At 36.9% G+C, this 27268-nt stretch overlaps 1 protein-coding gene across 8 annotated transcripts in view; it reads right to left on the bottom strand.

Annotated features, from left to right (window-relative positions):
- The window catches only part of HMCN1 (hemicentin 1), a 437461-nt gene that overhangs the window by 329324 nt on the left and 80869 nt on the right, over positions 1-27268 (bottom strand). For all 8 annotated transcript variants that reach the window (XR_011439059.1, XR_011439060.1, XR_011439058.1 and 5 more), the window contains exon 2: positions 7450-7520. Coding sequence is in view for 2 of the 8 variants with exons in the window: in XM_001491510.6 (XP_001491560.3) it covers positions 7450-7520 (71 nt within the window). In the remaining 6 variants the exon portion in view is untranslated. The remainder of the gene's footprint in view (positions 1-7449; positions 7521-27268) is intronic.

The raw sequence follows: 27268 nt of genomic DNA, 5'->3' as shown, positions 1-27268 counted from the left end.
ATATCCTTCTATACTCTGTCCTTTGAAGTGCACACAAAAGATCATTAAGAAATCAACCAGATATTTGCTTCTGGATAGGGTACCAGGATGGACAGCTAGAAGAGAGCCAAGTATTCCCACCCAGATTCTTATCTCAGAGCCCATCCTTCTCTCCCAGAGGATATGAGATTGTTTGTCTCAGAGCATCCATTACTTTAGCAGAAAAGTCTAGCAACAAACTAAAGTTTTAACAGATGCTTCATTCAGGCCCCAATAAGTTTCAACTTTAACAAGAAAAATAATCAAAACACTACCTACAAATATATCTACAGTATAAACACTACCTTTCAATCTCTTAAAATGCATCTTATTCTTGTTTCTCTCCAAGGTGTTTGGGAGGCCACACTTAAACATGTTCACCATACTAAGTAGCGAGAACAAGTGCTGAGCAAAGGGAGCAATTTTTTTTTAATGTTTATTTACCTATTTGTTGAGGAAGATTAGCCCTGAGCTAACATTGGCAGCCAATCCTCCTCTTTTTTTTGCTGAGGAAGACTGGCCCTGAAATAACATCTGTGCCTATCTTCCTCTATTTTATATGTGGGATGCCTGCCACAGCATGGCTTGACAAGTGGTGCTTAGCTCGTGCCCAGGATCCGAACTGGGAAATCCCGAGTTGTTGAAGCTGAGTGCAGACACTTAACCACTACACCACCAGGCTGGCTCAAAGGGAGTAATGTTTGACTTACAATTAACTTCGTCATTTGTTGCTCAGTAATTTCAGGTGAGTCAGTTATTCAAAGTGATTGGAGACAGAAGTTGAAGTAAAAATCTCGTAGAATAAATTCATTTAGTTGAGGATGAGCCCAGCCTAGACCTACATGTGTCTTGAATTCTCTACTTTCCTACTCTGAAGTAAAACACAGAGAGAAATTACAAAAATAAATATGTTAATTTGATTAGATGAATAAGGTTACTTAAACCAATATTTGGAAGGAAACTAGCAGAGCGATAAAGGAAATAGCTTTGGCATGAAATACCTCCAGTTTGGGAACCAGCCTCGCTCCTTGTCAGTTTGGTGACCTGAGTAAGACACGTTAGCTAATATCTCAGAGCTTGAGTACCTTCATTTATAAAATGGGACATTCATATTTGTGTGGGTTTCCGGTGAGAGAGTGACTTCAAAATACTTGCAAAACCTGTCACAAGGCACGTGTCCCATAATTGTTGCTCATTTATGGCATAAATATTTGGTGATTATTTCCCTTATAGAACTTTGGAGTACTAGAGGTAGGAGTAGTAATAACAGTAACAATAGCTAGCATTGAGCAAGCCCTTACTTTGGGCCAGACCCTGGTTCTACTGTTCTTGAAGCTGTTACATGTACTGGACCCTTTATCTCACCTTCTTCCCTTAATTAAATATATGCTATTCCTCCTATAAAAGTGTATACCAAAAACGAAAATCACATGTTTTATAGCTCTACATTATATCTATATGTATGCTGACATATAATCCCTTCCATATTCTTTTTCTAGTCAATTTTTTTCTTTTCTGCTTTGTTAGTTTTTTTCTGTTATACATCAGTTGGGTTTCTAAAATTTATATAGAAGACCTCTATAAATCTAGAAATGCACACTTTTATACAGTAGCATGATTTCGAATACAAGAAATTAGATAAAGTGAATATCAAATCGGCCTCATAAATTGTTCTTCTAAAATCAGCATTGTCTTGCCCTCCTCTTATTAACAGTCTTTGCCAATCTGGCCTTGGTTTCTTACATTCTCCGTTGGCGGTTAATTCGAACAAGTGTCCTTACACTCCAGTAAGACATTTCTCCCCTAACCTCAGCCTGCCGCAGTTTCTCTATTTATTCGTCAGTTTCTGTTAAAGAATGACAGTGATGGAGCTTACCCTTATCTTCTTCATAAATACTCTAGCTCGTTGCTATGTGACGATGCTCTTCTACATATTTTTACTCTTATTCCTACTTTTTTTTTTAAGGTCAATTTTAATAACAGATTTTACAAAGGAAAATTAAATCATGTGTGAAGTTTTTTCAGTTTTGAAGGTTAACTATCCACAATGTAATTATAATTTCATTATTGTAAAAATATCTTCCTTTTTTTACATTTCAAATGTTTGACGAATATGCTTTTTGTTCTTTAAAACATTTGGATTAAAGGCTTAAAAGCATATCTCTGCCAACACCATTTTCTAAAACTCAACAAGCTTTGTAGTTTCTTATAAAGAATGTGACCCAAGGCAGGATTTTGCGCTGCATATTTACAAGGATATTAATTCCCAAAGCTCTGTGTGATTTGAATACCATTTGTTGTCATTTGTCTTCCCTTCTTTTCCCCAGAGAGAAAGCTCAGATGCTTTTCAAGTTACTTCTCTGTATTCCAGATGAAGGGGGATAAAGGAAAATGAAATTAATGTTATAAATTTAATGATTTAAGTGAGTGAATTCTTTTTCAAAGTCTTTCTTGGAAAATTTTAAATTGTTCTTCCTTAAGTTAATTCCAATCTCTGTAAGAAAAATAACTGAGCCTAGTATAATGTTAATGGGAAAATATTTAATTTACTTCAAACTGAATTTACTTTTCTTGTTTTCAAAGTTATTACCAATGTGAACGGAATATTATTAGAGGTTTCCTCTTTTAAAAATCCAAGTTAGTTTTAATAGGAATCCTTTTTGCTCTTGATATCAGTGATTTTGGAGGAGTTACTAAAAACGGTAGAAGGGGAACTGAAAAAGGGTCTGGAAATTACACACAAAACAAAATCTAGTATCTCATACTAAAATTTTATGAAATTTGTGAAGTTTAGTTTCTCAGACTGATTAATAATATAATAAAATATTCTCTAAGCAACCATTGAAGAGAAAACAAAATATATTCTTTAGATTAAGTATTAAGTGATAATGTAGCCTACGGTCTTTTCATATTTGACCCTTACTTAATGAATTTTTTTGCCATTGATTTAAAAAGGAATAGTTCACTAGAAACTTTGAAAGTAAAAATACTTCCATGGTGTCCCCAAAGCCCATAACAGTGTCTAATGTTGAATGAAGGGAAAAAATAAATATTTGATTTCTTCCCCAGCTGGTTGTTCTAATGAAGCATTCTCTTGGATCCCAAGACAATGCAAAAATAAATCCCATAAGATACAGCCAGTCCAGAGGAAATCTCCAGGGAAATGGATACCAGCTTCCATTCCAGGGAAGAATAAAAGAAAGATTACTTTCTCGAACAGAGATATTATGTGATCCTATAGAGTGCATGGGGTCCAATTACAGAGGGTAGTGGGGGAGGGCCCTGGGGAGGGAACCAGTGGAGTATGAGTCAGGGATCACAATCCTTCACCCTGGAGACATGGGGGCAAGGAGGATAAGGGCACTCACTGAAGATCCTTCAGAACAAAAGAAAGGGAGAGGCAGGATATGGGGAAGTGGGTCTCATGGAGAATGGAAGTATTTTCATTCTGGTCAGATATCCAGGAGTATAGCCCAAATGCATTCTTGCACAGAAAAAAACAATGAATACAGGAAATTCCTTCCTAACATTCTACCAGCTAGAAATGTCAATTACTTGGCTCTTCTGGATCTCTATAATGTAATGAAAAGTGATGACTAGGTTTTTAAAGTATCTTTTGTACCATCAAGTAAAGTTTAAATTATATTTGATATAGTTTTTTCTGTTAAATATACATTTTTAAAAGAAGTCACTCTCATGTGACATTCATTTATTCAACAGCTATTTAAGTCCACTCTACTGCAGACACTGGCTCAGAGATTCAATGACAGCTACAAGGCATTTGCCCTTAGGAGCGTACAGTAGAACAGGAGAACATAAAAATGTAAACAACCAGGGCAATACAATTTCTAATTCCCACGATCCATGTACAGGATAGAAATTTTTATTAAAGATTTTTTCAGAGAATTTGGACATAGGTTTTTCACCCTATGCCCCAATTATGTGCATACCAGATACCATACCATATATTCCGAATCAAATCATTCACCAACAGTGAAACCAATCAAAGTATTAAACTTCCAACTCCAATTTGGACTCTGTTAATTTGTACATAGTGGTATAGTCATTCCTTCACTCTTTCATTCACCAAAAAGTGAGCAGCATAGATGTCAAACATTTTACTAGGGTGTTCAATGAGCTAAATCAGACGTGGTCCTTCAATGTGAAAACCCAACTACTTTGTGATGGACAAAGCCAGTGAGATATGACCAAGCCCAGAGGATAGGGAAGGATTCTCTGAGGAAGTGGTATTCAAGATGAGACTTCAAATACAGGATGTTAAACTAGGTTAAGGCAGCATGGAAATGAGGGCAAGATGAAGGACAGGAATTTCCTATTCAAGGAGAGTAGCATGTGCAGAAGCTCTATGGGAGATGGGTGAGGAAACAGATAAGGGGCGGCTCTATGCAAGGCCCCTAAGGGACATCACAGAGCCCATGGGAGACAATGGCACTAGACAGGACTGAAAGATAGACAGGTCTCAGGTCACTCAGAACCTTGGGAAGAATCAGATGAGGTGGGGGTAGCAGATGAGTGGACAGGGTATTGGGGGAAATGTGCAAAGATGTACTTTGAGATCATTTTGCCATCAGAGCAGAGAAAGGCATGGAAAATAAAAGCAAGGGTAAATGCAGGAAAATCACTTAGAAGCTTTTTTCCATTTGTTTAGACCAAAGATATAGTAATTGGGACTAGAGTGGTACCAATGGAAATGGAGAGAAGTTAATTGATATAAAAAATATTTAGAAAGTTAAAAACCAAGATTTGGGGCCCAGCCTGGTGGCATAGCGGTTAAGTGCGCACATTCCGCTTCGGCGGCCCAGAGTCCGCTGGTTCGGATCCCGGGTGCGCACATGGCATGGCTGGGCAAGCCATGCTGTGGTAGGCATCCCACATATAAAGTAGAGGAAGATGGGCACAGATGTGAGCTCAGGGCCAGTCTTCCTCAGCAAAAAGAGGAGAATTGGCAGCAGATGTTAGCTCCAGGCTAATCTTCCTCAAAAAAAAAACAAAACAAAACCAAGATTTGATAGTTTGGATGTTGGTGGAGAAGAGAGGGGTATACTAAAAATGACCCAAATTCTTGGTAGTATAAGCAGAATATTGTAGGCATCATTCACAAAGATAATAAACAGAGGACAAAGAGCAAGGATTTAGGACCAAGTTTGGGGCAGTGGAAAGGGAACATTTATGAGTTTCACTTCAAAGGCCCATTGCGACATCCAAGAGACTGACATAAGGTCTGTATCCCAAAGAAGAGGTCTAGGCTAGAAACACATTTATGTGGGTATGGATGACTTTGTCTAAAAAGAGGATATAAAATGAGAGAAAAAATAAGGCCAGTTCCAAAACCTTTAGGAACCTCAAGATTTAATGGCCACGTTGAGAGAAATGAGCTGCCTACGAAGCTGAGGAAAAGTGGGAAGGAAAATGAGAGAGTGGGTAAGGGAAGAGAATGTTTCAAGAAGGAGGAGAAGCCAGTATTGTCAAAGATTACAAAGATGTCCATCTAATATGCTGACGACGGAAATGTTTCCACTGCATTTAGCAAAACAGAGATCATGGGTCACTAGCTAGAGCTACTCTGATGGAGCGGGGTGTGGGAACTAGACTGAAACAGACTGAGAAGAGAATGAGAGACAGGGTGTAAGCAAATGATGGCAGTGAATTCAGACAACTTTCTTGGCATTGAAGGAATTGAGAAAGATAATTATTTGTAAGAGGATTTGAGAAAAATAGAGATTTGTTGCTTATTTTGTTCTACTTTTTATGGTTTTGTTTATTGAGATTTGTTTGTTTATCCTTTGGAGAAACTTGAACAAATTTAAAAGTAAACAGAGACTCTTCAGCAGTTGAGAGAGACAGTTTGATAACTTTAAGATCCTGAGAATGCCAAGGAGTTGGGATCAAGTAGAGAATGGGGATAGAATGGGTACTGGCTGTAGGTGGGTTAGATGCTAGGTATAAGGAAGCAGACTGCATCCATTTATATGTGCCCATGTGCGAAACAGTAAGTGAGGACCCTCGCTCAGAGTAGATCATTTGCTGAAATAGCCAGTAGTTAAAGGGTGATGGCATGGAGGCTTAAGAAGAGTAGATAAGATTTGCAATTGTCACTGAGGGTAATGGGAGATTTAATTGATCAAAGAAACACAGTAGGATCTTGGAAGCATTAAGAGTCCAGTAGAGAGAGGTGGTTATGTATTTACAGTGGAATCAACCTGCTATGTTGTAAGATTTCAACAGCACTTGGCCACCAGTGGACAGGCATGCATAACGCACATAATTGGGGTCATTCAGGAATGAGGTTTTGCCTTTTGAACAGAACAGCAATGGACAAGAAAGAAAAAGAAGTGTTTTTGAAGTGATAGGACGCTGAGCTAGATTGGAGGAAAGTGAAAAAAGGAGAAATCTAATGGCCTGGGAGACAGGAGAGGGGTCAATGGACTAGAGCACTTGAAGAGGGTGAAGGAGCAGCTGTAGGAACTGAACAAACAAGCTTGGTGGATGGATGGTGATTGTTGGAGATTAAGACGCTTAAATGATTGATTTGGGAGTTGGAACATATTGGGGTCATAAGGTCCGGAGAGTGTGTGTGGGCACAGAAGACGGGGATGGAGTAAAGAAAAGGTCATTGAAGACAACTAGCAGGTCAAAGAACTGAGGGGAGAGGTTCTGACAGGTATTTCCCATAAATGTGAAGTACCCTGGAATGACGGCAGCCCTGAAGGGGAAAGGTAACCAATGATCTAGGTACCAATGGCGTAGATGAATGATGGGGAGTGGCCCAAAGGTCTGCAGATGACTGCTACAGAGACCATCCATGGAGGAAAGTATAGTGAAAGAGCCTCGGAGAAACAAGTTTTTGTTGTTGTTGTTTCTTGGTTTTTTGCATGTGTGTGTGAGGATGATTGGCCCTAAGTCCTGTTTTCAGAATAATATTTAAACCAATGTTATTCATCTTCTTTAATAACCAAATTGTCTTTACAGTCAAAAATTTTATAAAGTTGACTTATAGCATAGAATATCAAAATTACCCTAATGAGACCATTACTGTTATAGGGGAAGAACTAACTGTTCCTTATGATTTGAAGTAACTCATCTTGAGCAGGGGTCAGTAAACTTTTTCTGTAAAGGCTCATGTAGCAAATATCTCAGGCTCTGTGGGCCAAACAATCTGTTACAACTACTTAATTCTGCAGGAAGCAGCCGTAAACAAAGCAGAAATGAAGGTGATATTTTGAACTCAATCTGTCCCACTCCCATATCTATTGCTCAATTCATTCAAGACTCAAGTGAGAAAAACAAGTGGCATTAGAATTTTTAAAAAACAATAATTACTTCTTCCAGATTTAAAAATAAGGAAAATCAGCCAAAAGTTCATGACTTTCCTTCCCCCTAAAAGAAATAAAGTTGAAAGTAAGTACTCACCTGAACATATAGTTCTCTGAGTTCATACTGAAATTTCTTGGGATCTGTGGTAATTGTCACTGGGCCAATTTCTGTGAAGATAAAAATGACATAGGTCAATAAATAGTAATCAATAGCATTAAAGACTTTATTGTGTTTGCAAACATCTTTTCACTATGTACTACATGGTCACTTATTAATAAGAAATAGCAAAACAACAAAGACTTTCTCAATTTATAGTTATCAAAGAATAACTTACAATTTCCTGTAAATTACACATACATCAAAAAGTGGATTTTTATCCTTGGGAAACGCAAAGGGGTAGTCAAAAATGTCACAGGACAAAAGGTCAGGAGACCCCAGTTTCAGTCCCTTTTTACTCTCACCAGTCAATGAATACTTACTGAGCATGTACTTTGTTGCTAGACTCTAAACAAATCACTTATTCATCCTCTAATTCTGTTTTCTCAACCACGAATTGTAAATTTGTCTGCAACTTTTCTGTAAGTCCAAATTAGTTTAAAATAAAAAGTTTAATACTAAACAAAAAGAAGACAAATGACTTCCACTGCCTATCCCACAGGGTTTTTAAGGACTTGTAGAAGCACAGATATGAGGACATTAAAAGCTCAGGAAACAGTCCCGATCGCTTCCTTCCCCGTGGCTGGGGTTGCTCTCCATCACCATCATAATTCTCCTGAGCTGGCTTGACCACCATAATTATCTTTGGGGTTGTTGCCACCCCTATGACTGCCCTCTTGTGCTGCACACATGGGAACAGATGGGGGCCACTGTGTTTCCTGGAAAGCCAGGACCTACGTCAGGTGAACAGGAGCCCAGATGCCAGTTTGGATTTAGTTAGCAATATTGTTTTTGGTAGGATACAGCATGTCCATAGCAAATATCTTAAGGCACAAAGATCACTCTCTTTAAAACAATCAACTTTTGAATAGATAAGCGGAAAGTGGCCTTTATGGTTATCAATTACTTTCCCTACTAAACATCCATATATTTAAGTAATAGTATTAAAACTCATCTCACTACCATGTGCACAGACGTATAGTCTTAAATTCCCAGAGTGGATAAGCGTTTTCTATTTCATCTAATCAAGATATAGGCTGCATTCAAAATTATAATGTGCAACTACAATACAAAATTATAAAGATACTCAACATTTAGCTTTTACAAAACATTTTCTCACTTCAGAAGCATACTACCAGAAAAGGATTTTATGACTTCAAAGGATAACAATTAGCCAGGTCTTCCATAATGTGCTAAATGTGATACAAAAACAGACTGAAGGATTTTAAAAATAAATGAGGTAAATTGTAAAGGAAGCACAATTTGTCTGCCATAACCCCTGTAATTTTTCTTAGAAATTACATGAAAAAAAGCCTCTATCTTTCACCATAGATTAGACACCTTGCAGGATGCAAAAGGGATGGAGAGACAATTGGAGAAACTGTGTGAAAACGAAAACATCTGCATTCCATACAAAGCAGAACACTCATTAGCTGTGTAAAACTCATGTCCTGAGAAGAGGGAAACTCAGAGAAGCCTCCTCCTTCAAGACTAAACAAAGGCATACTTTGCAAAGGAATGCAAAACAGCAAAGGATATGCCAGGCAGTTACAGCCTAACATATAAATTGTCAGCAGCATTGTCAAGCCAAGCTTCTATGTTCCTACAGGGTATAATTCTGAAACAATTCTAGAATTCAAAACTCAAGAAGTAAAAAGGAATACTAGAAGAAAGCAATTACATAAGAATAAAAAGTGAAGACATGCAAGAATATTCCCTATAATAATAATTTAAAAAATAGCCCTGGATATATGCCTATTCTTCAAGAGTGGAGATCAAAGGATGCTATTAAAGTAAGAGGACTGATTAGCCTTCATTTAGTTATCCAGTGACTCAAACATCCACCTCTTTTCAACAAAGATAGGAAACCTCTCCTGAAGCTCATTAATAAACATTTTCGCAAACCACACCGGACAGCTGAGATAAATCTTTTATCAGCTATGAGAAATACCCAGGAGAGGTAAAGGCTTGCCGAGCTGCCATATCCCCTCAGCTGTAAGCATCCTTCCTAACTTTTTTGAATTGAATGATACGGCGATTTGGCAAAATCAGCCCTCCTCCCTTTCAAAACTTGCTTCCATTCCAGTCTTTCTCTTCACTTAATAGAGCCTGTGCCAGTTGTATCATGAGCAATTTCCTCTTCTCTTCCTTTTTGCCTGCGTTGGTTTCATCCCCTGCCAAGCCTTTGTTGACATTCAGCAGGTACGACTTGTCCTCTCTTCCTGCCTCAACAGGGTCCTCTAATGCTTGTAGAATTAAATGGGAACTCTCCAGGGCATTCCAGGCCCTCTCTTCTTTTAATCGAATCTCCTGACTTCTTCAACACCAGGGAGCATGAAGCTACTGCCCTTCCTCACCACCCCCACAGCCATCCCCACTGTCTTTCATCTGCCTGTACACCTCTCATTCTAAACAGCCTAAGTCCTATCTCCTTGAATGTTTTTCCTTTTCTCCAATTTTCTTTAATGTTGTTTTGATAATGTTTATGTAATAAAGACACGGGAAGAACGAAGGTGCATGACATTTAACAGAATGCAGAGATCATCTCCACTTTATTCAATTAACTTTATCTAGTTGTTTACAAAGAAAATCTACCAACCAGAATAATAAAACAACTATCAATCTCCAAATAGAATCTTCAAGCTGGAAGGGGCATTAAAGATCAGTTGGTTCAATTCTTTTATCTACAGATAAGAAAACCTGAGGTCCAGAAAAGATAAAATTGAAAAACTTTGTTGGTGAAGAAAGAGGTTAAGATACCTGGTAATGTTTTCTGCACTGAGCAACCTGCACAGCTCACTCACATTTCCTCTTCGAGATCTCCAGTCTGTCAATGATTATATCACTACCAACTCTCCTCCCTTCCTCTGGACCATGGGCAGGATAGGCCAAGCTCAGAGTGCCTAACTGGATGCATACAACATCCAGAATTCTCTATTGTCACATGCCTGGACATCATCTTTAATACACCAAAGAAACGTTATCCTTACTGTCTAGTGGATACTATAATCAAACACACAAAGAAACCTCTCTGGAAAATTCCTTCTCAGATCTATTTAACAAATGTATATTGAGCACCTAGGATAGGTGGTTGCCACTGGTACATGAAGATGAACAAACATGATCCCTGCTCGCCAAGTCCTGATAGTCTAGTAGAGAAGATAAAACCGGAAATATGTAATTACAGTACAATGTAGTAAGTGCTGAAACAGAAGTATGGAGAAGGCAGTATGGGAGCACTAATTAATATAGATAAGTTTTTTCCAAAAAGAACCAAAGGAGATTTCAAAAAGGAGATGAAAATTTAGGACTTCAAATTAGAGAAAACAAATAACTTCTTTATTAATGCTAATTCTTCTTAAAATTTTATATACCAAGTTTACAAAAGATGTTCCCATAATCTGTCAAATTACTGTTATGACCTATAACCATCTGTATTTGCAAGTATTGCTACAATTCACAATACTCTGTAATATATTGTGACCCCCTCTGAGCCTCATGACAATGTCAGGAAGAAGTTAGAACAGATAAATAATTACATAAACAACAGAAGCTTGGGTGATAAGCCAAAGTCACCCAGCCCCTTTGAGGGCTACCACAATACCATGTGCCTGTGACATGATGCCATCCACCGCATGAGACTGCGATTGCCACTGCTTTTACGTCTCCCTCACTTGACTGTCAGCACAAGATGAACTGGTTCAGTGTACCTATAGTAGACTCTCAATAAATGTTCAAAGATGAGAGAGAAAAAAAATAAAACGAATAAGGGTTAAACCCAGGCCTTCAGATCCTTTATTTCTTGCTCTTTTCATTCCACCACGGAGCCTCCATGCTGCAGCTGAAGGCCATGTTCCATGATCAGGATGACACTGATTCAGCAACTGAGGTCTTCAGTTTTCTGTTAATCAAAACGGTTTGTTCTTTTCTTTAATCAACTTAGTGATGTAGAGAATCAACAGATACAATTTTCCACATATAGCTTATCTCGAAAAACAGAAGATATATTAAAATAATACGTATTATTACAAATATGAGAAATACGTCGTGCTTCAGAAGACCACGTTTGATTTAAAAAAAAACGTATCTGAAACTCTAAGGAAGTCTTTCCTCTTTTCATTAATTTTGTTATTTCCAGTTTCCTAGGGATTTATCAGATGGGTTGGATTTATTGCCAGCATCTCAGCCATTGTTCTCTTAATCTGAGTTGCTGGATTGAATTTGGGAAAATAATGGAAAGAAGTTCACAAGGTAATATTTTCTTTCACTGCTTCCCTTGGCGAGATCGATATCCAGTTCCTAGCTTCCTTTTTCCTTTCCACCAACAGATTTCTGCTCCTTACAGCTTTTCTTTATTCAAAGTGGTTCCTTAATAATAAGAGGAATATTTACTGCTGCTTGTGGGGTCTAAACACTGCCTGTGCATGATTAACAGTGTTCACAATTTCTTTAACAAAAAATACAGTTATTGGCTTTATATTCATAGTTACACATAAATAGGTGAAAAGTTAAAATGCGAACCCCTAAGCTGCATTATGAACTAGTCAATATTTGCAAAGCATTATAGAAGAATCAAAAAAACATATAAATCACAGGACCTGCCATAAAGGAATTTAAATCTAGTTGAGAACTTTAAAAATAGCAAGCCATGAAAAGATAAAAAGTCTAATCCAGCATCTGAGAAGGGCCAAGTGATACAGATGCAGAGGGACAGCAAATTTTCCCAGTGCACAGGGAGAATAGAGAGATCTCTGAGCTCTAGGGAAATACACAGCAAAGGCATCAAGGAAGAGACGAGGTATGGGTTGGGACTTGAGAAGAACACCAGATTAACAGGGGGCGACATTAGAGCAAAGAAATTCCAGGCTTTGGGGCATGGCCTGGTCAAAATCCCTTCCATGAGCTGAATCTCAACATGTTCCACTTTCTAAAAATTCTACTGTCAATTAATTTAACACAAATCAATTACAATGTCTTCTATGCCTAAAGCTGCTAGTATAAATATACATATGCAAGGCATTAAAGTTGTCTAAACGAAAATTAATAAATTATGTTTCATGCTTTGGGATGCTACAGAAAATCAGATTAATAACTATATTTACTTTTACTGTTTTCAATTTAATCTATAACACGCTCTTTTCAGATTTCTCCATCCTCAATTACAATGCTGCTGTCCAGCACCACTTTTAAATCATCTGCATCTAATCCAGAAAAATGGAACAGTTTCCCGACTTTGAGCTGAGCTAATGCCAAGTATATTTCAGGACTCATTTAATTGAGTACATTCCTACTCATATTAGAACAGGTAATTTTCAAGACCACTTAAAGGTCCTTAATGATTGTTTTGACATAAAGTGATGTATTTGGTGTGTTTTATAAAATCCAGGTCAATGAAGAATTCATGCATAGCATGTTATCTAATATTGATTAAATAGCATTCTGCTCCACTATCCAAAGAGATTATTCACTTACCAATGAGTTGTATGATAACCTTAAGCACATGCACTTAACAAAATTACAGATAATACATGTACAATGCAAGGGTCGTTTCACTTGGACTGAACAGGATACAGAAAAAATTGTGAACATGAATTCAGTAATGTCACACAGCTGTTTAGAACAGGAAGCAAAGAAGAATGCCATAATCACTGACGCAGGACTTAGAGGTACACTGAGTAGGATGTTATTGCTTAGACTGGACTGGTGCCAGGGCTGCAGCAAGCACTCTTGCAAAAACAGCTATGGAATTTTTTTTTTTTTTTTTTGAGGAAGATTAGCCCTGAGCTAACATCTGCCACTAATCCTCCTCTTTTTTGCTAAGGAAGACTGGCCCTGACATCCATGCTCATCTTCCTCTACTTTATATGTGAGGCGCCTACTACAGTATGGCTTGCCAAGTGGTGCCATGTCCGCACCGGGGATCCGAAGCAGCGAACCCCAGGCCACCCAAGCAGAACCGTGTGAACTTAACCACTAAACCACAGGGGGGCCCCATCCACGGAATTTTTAATGGCCAACAAAGTTCAAAGTCTCAGTTTTACCTGTAATCCTAAATATAAATGGCATTTTAATATCAAATTATATCCATGCATTGATGAGGTATACTCAGAGAGATAAGAAAACATACGTTGTCATGCTATTTAGTAAAATTTAGTTAACAAGCTTTCCAATGTGATTAAGGTACTCTAAAAGCAAACAAAAAGAAAATTAATACTATGTACAAGAACATTTTTTTAACTTAAATAATGATATTCTTATATGAAAATGTGTTTTAAATTTTAGAATGAAAATATTAGAATTCATTTCAAAGTTTTGATTGTTCTCTTGGACAATTCTTTAGCATTAATGGTCTTCCAATTAAATGTAGACATCAGCGAGGAATAAAGAAAAGAAAAATTATAAAAGGAGAGGTAAAATGTTGTTGAAGAAAAAAACGTTTGCAAATCCTTAGAAAAGAATCATTAATATTGTTGAAATTTCCATGTTAGGAGAATAGACTTAACTTCAACCCTGATTATTATTTCCACAACTAAACAAATGTATGTAGTTGTTTGATTATGTTTTCAGAGAAAATATAATTCAGTGATCCAAAACCAGATTTATGAAGTAAATACCCTACTTGCAAAGATATGGGAATCAGAGACATTGCTAAAAATATGACAGATGCTTTTATGTCTGTATATACGTGATAATATGTGAACGGTTTTCCCTAAATAATTGCATTCATTCATTCAACGAACAGGCACTATATCTCCTTAAGGTTAGTTCAAAGTGGCAGGAGAAAGCGCAAGTAAGGGGTCTTGAGTGTAACAAGAATGAGAAATATCTGGGTGTGTTTTACAAATTAAAGGGCTGGCTGCACGGACTTAGGACCAGTGCAGTTGTACAAGACCCTGCTCTCAAAAGGGCCCCCGCTTTGGGGTTTAATGCTTTGCAGTTCCTGTTTGAAATAATTTTATCTTGGAATTTGTGTGGAAATGGGAAGACAGAACATGCACTCCGAGCTCACAGCCCTGGCCCATTCGTGGTCCCGCCTCCCACCGCCTTCTGGGGGCAGGTTCTTAGCCACCTGTTTTCCCACCCCCCGTAAGCCGCGGGTCCCACCCAGCAACCCCGTCCCAGCTTCTGCCAGCTGTCACCATCCACCATTCGCCCCCTCAGGGACCTGGATGTGAGCGTAGGGAGGGCTGGGATGAGGGCGAGAGCGCTGGCCTAGCCCAGAGGCCAAGTCTCAGCGGGCACGAGCGTTTCACGCACTCCCAATCCCGGGACCGAGCACACCCCGTCGGCGCCGAGCTTTAAAGATCTCTGGGGTTCACCTGTCTGCCCACGGTTGGGGCGGCGGGGCCACGGGAAGAGATGTCTGCCTCGACTTCCCCAGACCCCGCTCCTGGCCGGGGCCCAGCTCTTCAGTCCCGCTCCTGGCAGCGGAGGAGCCCAGAGGCCGAGCACAGCCTGCATCCTGGGGCCGGATCTCAGGGGCAGAGCGGGTCTGCGCGTGCCCGCAGGTATCCGAGGGCCCAGGGGCACTCCCTCGGAGGCGCCATACCAGGAGAATCTTCTCTTCCTCCCTGGAGCCCTCTGACGTCTGGCTTAAACTATTAGCGTGAATTTTAACATCCATCTTCATTTTGTGCAATGCCAGTTTTAAATGCAAATATTGTATGCGGATTCACGGAAATCATACAATTCGTATTTTGTGGCTGTTGCCACATGGTGCCTCCAACTGGCAAGAGACACACGCAACCAGATTTAGGGAGGGTGAAGGAAGAACCATTCATTTATAATTCTAGGAACAGTATAAATGCTCCAGGTTTATCATGACATTGAATTAAGGAGTATTCCTTTGAAAAACATAAAAGATGTTTTTTAATTTTAAAAGACCATGGATATATAAAAGCAAGCTAAATACTAAAATATGTGTATTCTGGCAAGTTAAATTATGGCTTTAATACATTAAAAATCCTAAAAAGAACATTTTTTTGCTTGTGTGTGTTTTAGAATACTTAGCACATGGGCAATTATATAAATGAAAACAGACAAAGAAGACAATAACAGACATCACAAGCATCAATAACTAAGAGGACAGAAGTGCTGGTATACAAAGAAATATGTAATAACTGGAAAAGAATTAATCATCTATATACAAACTAGCATCTGAAGGCAAGGTACATGAAATAGGATTATTTTTAAAAGTATTTAATTTTAATTCATATTTTACAGTGTATAGTAAAATAAGTTCCAAAAGGATTAAATGGTTCAGTATAACCCTTATAATTAACTGAAACTAAATTAGTGTATATATCAGATGTATAGAATTACATTCTCCTTTTCAAAGTAATAGAAGAAATCACAAGGGAAAATACTGATAGATATAAATACAAAAAAATCAATGAAAATTAAAATCTAAAAAATATAAAGCAAGATTTGGCAACCTTTATGTCATCAATTAAAATAGATTAAAATCTATATGATCTGAACAGATCATTCCAATTTATACAAAAAAATAATAATAAAGTACCAGTCACTACATGAAAGGGAAATTCATTTAAGAAGGATAACAAAGAAACAAGACCAGGAGCAAATGCTCATATTTAATTATAGTGAAAGAGATGCAAACTGCAGCAAATGTGAAGTATCTTGTAAGAAAGGAAATGAGTTTTTTTAAGATTACCACTCAAATCAGTATCATAATAAACCTGGAATAATTGTACTGTTGGTAAGATTATAACTGGTTATTACTTTTGTGAAATACCCCATAGTTATGTGTTTTATATATATAAGTTTTAAAAGTATCGTGTGATAAAGTCACTTCTCTCTTTGTTATAATTCACTGAAAATAAAAAGACTGACATTACTTGGATATCAATAAATAACGTCAAAATAGAGAAGTGATTAAAAATATACAATTCTCTAAATAATATTAGGCAGCAATTAAGCTATTGTTCCACATAAAAACACAAGTAAATGTTTATCATATAACATTAAATAAAAACATAGAATTGTATATATGCTTTGATTACAACTATCTACAAAGACAAATATGCATAAGGACAAATACTGAAAGGTCAAAAACTGACGTTTGGAACATGTGGAATAAGGGGTACTTTTTTCTTTCCTTAAAATTCTCAAATTATTGTACTTATAATTTAAGAAGAAAGGGAGGGATTTCACTTGATCCCCTACAAGCTTGAGGCTGTGCTCATAAATTTTGGCTGCATGTGGTTCCTAATTGGTTTATAATGGTCACCAGAAAAAGGCACGAAAATATTTCTCAGCATGAGGCAAAATAACAAGGAAAGCATTGACTTGAGACATTATCTGTTCATGTTGTGAGGTGAAATATTTGAAGTATTTAGAATCTAATCAAAACAGTCATTGTCTGGGTATGGTATCCTTTTTCAATCTTCTCACTTCAAGCTTTCATCTTTCTTTTAAGTGCACAACTCTTGGCAATGTCATCTTCCTACTGTTAGTCTTTATTGAATATACAAAGAATTCCTTTTGACTGAATGAAATAAAATACTCTTCAGACTTGTAACACTGAAATTCAACCACATCTTGGTTCCCTTCTTCTGCTTACTATTGATTTTTATTTTCTCCACACACTCATGCAATGATTTGTGTCTATTCATATACACATGTATATCTGTCTTGCTTCTCTTCATAGAAGAAATATTGAAAATATGAAATATCCAGTATAATTGTTAATATTGAACATGAAACCGAATCATCAATGTGAGTATCCATTTTAAATTTAAATACCTCTCCTAATATGAAGAAATTCCGAGTATTCAGCTTAGTTGGTAACTAAAAGCACCCCAGATTTGGAAGTTGCCATAGTCTCTGTGAGGTCAGTGAAGCTAATTACTTTGTTCCAGTGTGAATCTTCTCCAAAGGCATTTTCAACCCAAGACAGACCCACACATCATGCCCATACTTGGTAATGGGAAAGCATCCACAAAGGAGCGGCCCCACTCCCTCTTCTCAAGTCACCAATGCCCGGCTGCAATTGGAAGGAGAGGCATGTGTGTCCTCACACATACTAACAGGCTGTGGCACAAATCCAAAACGTTCCCAAAACTATAGATAAGGAACGTGAGCCATTCTGTGGCATTTCTCTGGTATCACGGTGATCAGTCCTTTCTTATCACCACAGGGATTCGATACCTCTCCTCCAAGTTCCCATGCCTCTCTACTTCACTCTGAAGAACATGCCTGTTAACTGATTATATCAAGCCTGCTCTTCAAACCCTAAACTCCAAAGGCAGGGATTGTTTCTTTGTTGTACAATCTGTGCTCAAATCAAATGCAATAACTAACATGTCTTTTACAGGCATCGATTAAAAACAATTAGCAGAGACATTGAAAGGGAGATTTGTCCAAGTGAAGTTCCCAACCAAACTCATTAATAATGCTTAGGTGGGTGCTAATCCAGACCCCACCAGAAAATCTACAGAGCCTAGATGAAAAGTGGCATTCGGTTTGGAATTTGTCACTCACATAGCCCACATTTACTAAATGTTTGACCTAAGAGGCAATCTCTTGTTCTGCTTATGAGCTCAGGCACTGGAATCAAAACTATTTGGGCTAGAATCAAGGCTCTGCCATATGTTAGTTTTTTGTTTTGTTTTTAATTTTTGTCAAGTTCCTTAATCTCAATGACTTTCAGTTTCCTCAACTATAAAATGGGGATCATAATCATACCTACATCACAGAGTTGTCATGAGAGTTTAATGTGGAGAGCACACATGGTGCAATGCTTGGGATGGATAAATCATGCTAACTCTACTCTTGCTACTGATGCTACTGCTAGTAACTTGAATGACAATGTCAAAGACATTATGCTAGGTTCTATGATTGGTTAAATAAATATGTATTATAATATAAGGAACGACTCCAGTCTGGGAGTTTTGAAAAGAAGAATACTTTTCTTGTGCCAATCACCATTTAAGATGATTTAATGAATTTGAATTTCCTTCTCAAAAAGGCATTAATAAGTAAGGTACACTCTTATTAAGCCAGGCCTCTTAAAAAAAATCTTCATATTTTTACCTTGCATAAGGTGAAAAAGTCAAACTTTCATTGTGTTTCTACAAGTTTTTAGATAACTAAAACTCTACTTTCTTAACTTTGGAAATAATAGAACATCATTTTCCCCACTTGTCGTTAAATCAGAACTCAGAATTTGAAGTTACATGATAAAGTATTTCAGAAATATGCTTCATTTTAAATTTCTATTTCTCTGATACTTAAAAATATTAATACTCAAACAAGATTGAGATAAAAACAGCATTTACCAAAAAGAAAAAATAAGTATCTGATTTAGGATTGCTAATTAATATTTTATATGAAAATACTACTGTCAAGTTATATTATCTATTCACTCTTCCCAAAGTAATCTAGAAAAATGTCCACCTCTACACCTTTGTTTATAATTTTCTCTAAAAGAAGCTGTTTTCCCCCTTTTCAAACTTTTCTTTAAGATTTAACTGAGGTCCCAACTCTTTTGGAACATGTTTCTGAAAGACTCAACCCTTTGAGATCACTCCTCCGAATTCTTTTAATCACGTCTTAACTGTTTGTTGAGTATTTACTAGACGTGGTAGGTGTCCTCTAAAATGGCCTCCAATGATCTCCACCACCTGATATTCACAGCCTTGTGTAATCCCCTCTCCCTGAGTATGGGCTGAACCTAAAGACTTGTTTCTAATGAAAAGAACAGGACAAAAGTGATTCAATGTCACTTCCGAGATTAGGTTACAAAGAGACTATGGCTTTTGTCTTGCATGCCCTCTCTCACTCTCTGATGGAAATTACCCATGTGAGCTACCCTATTATTCTATAGAGAGGCCCACGTGGCCAGGAATTGAGGGCAGCCTCTAGCCAACAGCCAACAAAGACCTAAGGCTCACAAGGAACTCGATCCTGCCAACAACCATGTGAGTAACTAAATGGACCCTTCTCCAGCCAAGCCACGCAAAGACCACAGATCCAGTCAGTACCTCAACTGTAGACTTGTGAAAGACCCTGAGTCAGAGGGCCTAGCTAGGTCATACTGGGATTCCTGACTCACAAAAAGCGTGATATAATAAATGTTTGTTGTGTTACAACACTAAGTTTTGGAATAATTTTTTATGCTGTGATAGACAGCTACATTCATTTAGCTGCATATTCAGTCTCCCTAGCTAGATTATAACTCCTCCAGTGACAGCAACTGTGACAGCGTGACTCTCGATCACTTGGACAGTGACCCTCACTGTTTGATGATGGTGAAGCTAGAGAAATACTTAAACAATAATTTTGCACAATATATACAAATCATTACCTTAAAATAGTCACTATAGCAATTTATAGAAGAAATAAAGTACTACAGTTTCTATCTTCAAGAATCTGTAGTTTAATTTGCAAAACAGAGAAAAACATATCTATATGTATGTATATATGTATGTGTTTTTAATAAGTAAATGCGCACAATAGAAACACACAGATACATAAATGACCAACTTTAGAAGATGTGAACATTTAATAATTAAGGAAATGAAAAGTATGATGTCTGGAGAAACTGGAAAACATTAGTATGGCTGTCTGATAAATGTTTAAGAAAAAAATACTAAGTATTACAAAATCTCTTAAAATAAAATAATTATGGCATTTGATCCTAAAAAATTTAGAGAAATAGTGAACATTAACAGAATTTCTGAAGTCATTCATATGTTATCTCTAATCATGCCTATGAATCTCATAATGATAATCAAATCAACAAGGTCAAAGAGGGAGATGAATTGAAAAAAATCCAAAGCAATTGAAATTGAATTCAAGACTCTAACGAAGGCCGGCCCCGTGGCCAAGTGGTTACGTTCACGAACTCCACTTCTGTGGCCCAGGATTTTGCCAGTTTGGATCCTGGGCGCGGACAGGGCACAGCTCATTAGGTCACGTTGAGGCGGCATCCCACATACCACAACTAGAAGGACCCACAACTAAAATACACAACTATATACTTGGGGGATTTGGGGAGAAAAAGCAGGAAAAAAAAAAGACTCTAAAGAAGTTATTAATGAAGCGCACACTCTGCCAAAGAATAAACCAACAAAAATTTAACATCTCTTCTGGCAAACACTCTTCTTCTAACACTTTTTAATTCAACAAATAATTTTTGAACCCCTACTAGGTAATCATGCCCCATGCTTGAAGCTGACCATTAAACGCTTAAGAAGATTGTTTACATTGTAGCTCAGTTATAATGTGAATTTATGCGACTTCTTTTTAGTTCTGTAAATCTCAACCCATCTATCGAGTTTACTATAAAAAAGTTGAATATGTTTGACAGAGGTCATAAGGAAGAAAGCGTAGAAGGCATTTTTCTGAAGAAGGAATAGAACAGACTAGAACAGAACAGATTATATGTGAAGTGTCTCCTATCAGACAGCAGCACTGTGCTTGGCGCAAGGGAACCAACTGTGGAGGAGACAGGCAGAATCCTTTTCCCCATGGAACTCACAGTCTTGGGAAATGGAGAATAAAACAAGTAAACCAGCAAACAGAAAAAAATAGCAACAGGATAGAATAACAGCTATGATGAAAATAAGCAGGCTATTGAGACCGAAATAATGGAGAGAAGGGCTACAGCATCAAGGGAGACCTCTCTCTCATTTCTTTGTGTAAAATGAATATCCATAATCTTGTCCATTTTTATATTGGGTGGTTGGTCTTTTTGTGTCAACTTGTAGAAGCACTTTATATATTAAGTAAATAAGGTGTTGTCTATGACATGAGTTGCAAAAAGTTTTCTCTCGTTTGATGCTTCTTGTAGCAATTGTGACCATGCAGAAAAAGTTTTCTTTTACATAGTAAAATGTATTACTCTTTTTCTTATGGTTCCTGGTTTGCATCATAGGTGGGAAAGTTTTGTTCATGCCGAAGTTATATAGAATTCTCCCATGATGTCTTCTAGTACTTTTATGGTTTACGTTTTACATTTACATCTATGATCCATTTGAAGTTTCCGCTGGTGTAAACAACAAGGTATGGATCCACTTCTTTTGCAGTGCCTACCCCATTGGCTCATCATTATTTATTGAAAAATCCACTTTTACCCATTAATATTACCTGCCACTACAATTCACATATGCATTCTACATTCTCTTCCATTAATCTTTCCTTTCACGCCCAGAACCAAAGTGTCTTAATAATTGAGGCTTAATATGTTTTCATCTCTGGTGGGGCTAATTCCACACATTCCTCTCGTTTTGCTGAATTTTCCTGGCTATTTATGCTTGTATATTTTTCCATATCAACTTCAGAGCAGCCTATCAAGGTCCAAAAACATCCTGTAGGCATTTTTGTGGATGTCACATAAATTTATAGAATGAATTAGGAGAAACTGACAAGATGCTGAGACTTTCCATGGTGAATTATTCCAATTACTATTCTTTTGAGAACATTAGAAACCTTTTAAAGTTTCTTTTTCCATATAGAAGTTTGCACATTTCTTCTTAAGCTTATTGCTAATTTACATGTTTTTTTATTGAAAATCAGGGGCCTTTCTCCCATTATGTCTTCTAAATGGTTGTAACTTTGTATATATAGAAGCTATTGACATGTATATTAAATTTTTCTTTCACCACTGTTTGGAATTTTTTTATTCTTTATAAGACTTTAGTTGATTTTATTTTTTAGTTTTGCAGGTATATAATCACATAAGCTGCAAATGTTTTCCTACTTTTATATCTCTAATTTCTTTCTCTTGAATTGAATGGGTTAGTACATAATAGTGGTGATAATGGACATCATTGTTTCTGAAATTAGCAAGAATGCTTCTAGTGCTTCCGCATTAAGTAGGATACTGGATTTGGAATTGAAATAGATATATTTTATGAAGTTAAGAAAATATCTATCCCCAAGTGTGTTCGAGGTTGCTCTTTTCAAGTCAAGTATGAACATTAAATTTTGTCGCCCTTTTACATGTATGAATATAATCATGTGCTTTTCTCCTTAAATGTAATGTTAGATTTCCTTTTATTGAACCACTATTATGTCCCTGAAATAAAACACTTTAATCTATATGTTTTATTCTTTTAATGTGTGCTATATTCTGTTGGTCATCATTTTATTCAGGATTTTTGCATAGTTATTTGTATGAACATGAATATGAATAACCTAAAGTTTTAAGTGCAATTGTTATTAAATTTTGATGTCAATATCACGCTTCTATCATTTTAAAAATTGTTAAATTTCCTTTTCCTGTTCTCTGGGACAGTTTAAATACCATTGACATTACCAGGCGTTTTCAGGGCTTGGTAGAATTCCCTTCTGAAAGCATCAGTCTAGTGCTTTTGATGATGATGGGAGTGGGGCATAGATTTCTCTGCCCTCCTCTGCAGTTAATTTGTTTTTATTTTCTATATATTTTAGAGTCGTTTAGTAAATTATCTCTCTCTAGAAATTTAACCACTTTATTCAGTTTCTCAAATTACTCACCTACAGTTTAGAAAACAAAATCTCCCATGGCTTAAATTTCCAGCATTTCAAGGTATTTTGTCTATTATCCTTTCTTATATTATATATTTGTGCCCTCTGTATGTTGTTTATTTCATTAGCTAATATTTTATTTTTCCCAAAGAAGAAGTATTTCTCTCTCTTATCTAATTCATTTATTTCAGCTTTTATGTTTATTAAATATCTCATTTTGCTTTGTACAGATGGATTTTGTTGGTTTTTTTCTAACTTTCCTAATTTACTACTCAAAAAAGTAAACTATACTTGTTCTTCTGGGAGTTATTTTATCTACATACCAAAGATTCTGATATGCTGTATTTCTACTTATTTTCTAGATTTTAACAATTTTAGCTTTGATTTCCTCTTTGGCATGACTGTGAGATTTTTAAATTTGATGAATTATTGTTTTAAACTTTCTTCTCTTACTATTAATTTCTAGTTTTATTGCACCACAATTAGTCCACAATTTTCCTTGTGGTTTCTGTTAATATTTCATAGTCACTTGAGAAGACAACATACTCTCTATCTTCAGGAAACATGGTTTTGCATATCAGTTAGATCCATCTTATTAATTATGCTAACTAAGTCTTATAGGTTTACACATTTTTGTCCACTTGATCTGTCATGAACTATGGAAGGAAATTAAGGTTCCTCACTCTAAATTGCTTCTATTTCTTCTGTTAATATTGTTTTGTTCTATGAAGGGTACATAGATATATATCACTGTTATATCTTCACTGTGAATGTTTCAATTCTTTATAAAGTATTTTGTCTTCTTTAACATTATAAAGTATTCTTTTTGACTCATTTATGGTTAATTTGACTTAAAGTAAACCTTGTCTTATATCATCAAGATCATGACCCCAGCTTGCTTGTAATTTGCATTTGAAATAAATATGCTTATTTTACCTCCCATTTTCTTTCATTCTATTGTGCCACTTTTGTCTACTGTCAGCGCAACTAACACCATAGTCTGTTCTGCTCTAATCCTCGTATTTGTTTTACTCTTAGTCAGAGTCCCATGGATCCAGTGCTCATGGCTAGTACTTTGCTGTGGTTTTTTCAGACATCTCTTGGATGACTAGAGTTCATCTTCTAAAAATATTCCTGAAAATGTCTCATGGGAACAATATTCCCTGAGTTGTGCACATTCAGAATTGTTTGCTATTGCTTTTGTACTTTAACAACATTTTTGCTGGTTATAAAATTCTTGAGTCACAGTCCTTCTCTGAAGATTTTGTAGATGCTGCTCCACCATCTTCTAGAACTGAATGCGTTGTAGTTTAAGGTCACGTTAATCTTTTTCTTCTACAAGTGACTTCTTTCTCTGCCACCCAAAGGACTCTTTCACCATCTCTGATGTGAAGGCATTGAACTCAGATAAGCTTTTATGTTGATGGCCCTGGGGCAGGTTCCACTGGGCTCGGTATGATTTTTCAACAAGTAAACTCCAGTCTTCTTTAATTTATGGAAGTTTGCTTAATTTAAATATTTATTTTGTCACATAACCCGTTTTCTTTATTAGTGACTCCAGTGATGTTCATGCTTGATTTCCTTTGCCTGTCTTCCAGAGCTCCCATTTTTCAAATCCTTTTAAACTCTTTAAATTTCTGTTTCATTTTGCTCGCTTTTCTCACATTCATCCTCTAGATCTTCAGTATGTTTTTAGCAGTGTTTATTCTTTCCTATTTTCCTGCCAACCTTACCTTTATTTTTGTGATGGTTTTATTTTCCTCCTCTATTTCTTTCTTGAGCTTCTCCACTGTTCACCAACCATCTCTTTTCTGGGTTCTTGTATTTTTGATTTGCACTAATCCTTCACAGAGACATTTATTTCCTGAAGGGTTTTTTTTTTTCTTTACTTTAAATCTATGGCACAATGTTCAATAACAGTTTTTGTCTCTTTCATGGCCACATTGTTTTGTTTTTTCTCATAAGCTTTCCTTACTTAGCTTTTGGTTTTCCCCTTCCTCATTTTTTTCCTTGTGAATTTTCTTTTTTTTTAAAGATCTTGGGCTGGTTCTTTTTTGTATCACAGTATTGATGAATAAATGAAAAGCAATAAGATATATTGGAGGTACGAGGAAGCCATTTGGTTTAAAACTAATTCGGCTTGGCCTTGTTTTTCCAGAAAGTTCTGACATGACCTGTCGAGTATGCATTGTACATCTGCTTTAAACGTTTACGTTGCCCCAAAGCAAAGAAGGACGCCCATATAGATAGGGATGTTGCCTCCCCCTACCCTATATCAGCATTTCTTTATAGAGAAGCATTTCTTCCCAGAAACTAAGGATTAATTACTGACCTTCTATGCTCATCTTGCGACCACTGACCTGCTGTGCTAGCAAAACATCTTGTGACTGTAGTAAAAGAGATATTCCTGTCATATGTAATGTACAAGTTCCTTGTTCCAAGATGCTCTATAACCACGCTGTACATCCCGCTTCTTTAGAGTGCTTTCTTCCTTGGTGAAGGTCGCTCCTCTGGCTATAGTCCTCCAAACTGGCTCATATAACAAACTCACTCCAATTTTGATTTATAGATTGACCATGGATTATTTGCGTCAACATATGGAAACTGGTACTTTTTTTCTGTATCAGCTGTTTGCTAGAGGTTCACATGGGGAAGGGTCCCGGTTCATGTTCCAGGATAATAGTACTTTTTCTCATATGATAAAGGATTTTCTTTGTATGCTTCTTTGCCCCTTACCTTTCCTCAGCCAATGGACATAGCAGTGATTTTCTTCCCTCAAACACTCTTCTCCACTGCAACAGAGACAGGCTGTTTGCTGAAACCATGGCCTATGTTTTCACGTGGTCAGCCCATCTCCTTCACTGCGGGGAACCCAGCGGGGTCTGAGACAGCCCCTGCCCTCTGCTGGTGCACCCAATTTATCCTGTTACAAAATGGAGTTCAGACGATGCGCCTCAGGGTGTGTCACTCGCCTTCAAAACAGTCCTCTTCTAGCGCAGCGGCTGCATTCTGCCTCTCCTCTTGTCCATTTCCACATCCTCTGTACAGTGTTCCCAGCTTTGGGCAGAAATTCCTTTTCAGGGGGGATCTGGGGTTTTACCAGTCTCCTACTTTCACCAAAAATGGTTGTTTACATTGTGTTTCTCATCTACCTTGTTGTTTTGGATAATTTCTGGGAAGAGGATGGAAGAATGTGACTTTGAACTACCACATTCAAATCAGCGGTCCTATTCTAAATTCTCTAATTTTAGTCTTAACAATCGAACATTCTCAAAAGCCACATATTTTATATGTTTAGGAATTGAGTTGGAAGTACTGGGAAATAATAATAGCCATCTGCTTTGGGTCTGGCACTGTACGTACACAGACATTTATTCTATTGTGTCCTCCCCAAACAACCCTGCAAGTTAGGTATTATCATCTTCATTTTACAAAGGAATAGCAGAGCCCAGATTTCAACCTGCATCTATCTGACCCTAAAGCCCACATTCTTTACTCCAAACCACACTCAAATAAGTTCCTATGCTCCGAAGATCATTTTAAAATGTTTAATTGTTGTGGAAACAAAATAATTCCTGATTGATTAGATTGTGGCATTATTTCTTTGTTTTGGAATCTGAATTTCTTTAGCCTCCTCCAAATACTTTTTTAAACCACTGGTTACATATAGGAGGAAAAGTTTTAGAACAGAAATGGTTGCATGTTATGGAACGAGAACAGAACTTTCTAAACTGTAAAACCACAAAGCCCAACGTAACACAACCAATATGCTGTTTGGTTTTGTCCCCTAAGCAACTGACCAAACACTCCCATAAACGTGCCTGCCAATGGGCTTGACAAAGATTAAGAATGTTGATACACCCCCTACCTAAAAAATAAACTTCGAATAAACATAACATAAATAACAAACAGGCAAGCATTCAAGTGACAAACAATTTGAAAGTCAGATTACAAATGCTTTACTTTCAGCCGAATTGATATCATTATTTTGTGAACTTTTTAAGCTTGCTACATGTCAGAAAACTCCAGATCTGATATTTCAAATGCAGTTACAGATAGAAACTAGTAATTGCTACCATACTTTTCTTGCCACTCAAAACAAAGCACAAATCTTCCCTTCTTTCAAAATAAAGTTTTATTAATAATTTTCCATGGATACCCTCTAAAGATAGCACTAAAGAAAGACACAGTGGAAAAGCACCGTATTTCAAGTTAGACCTGCACTTTTATACCCGTTCTACAATATTAGTGATGTGAATTTGGAGAAGCTACTTAACTCTCTAAG

Source organism: Equus caballus, chromosome 5 (genome assembly GCF_041296265.1).
Source record: "Equus caballus isolate H_3958 breed thoroughbred chromosome 5, TB-T2T, whole genome shotgun sequence".
Taxonomy (NCBI): domain Eukaryota; kingdom Metazoa; phylum Chordata; class Mammalia; order Perissodactyla; family Equidae; genus Equus; species Equus caballus.
Note: the sequence above shows the minus strand (reverse complement) of the source record. Positions and strands in the feature narration are given on the sequence as shown.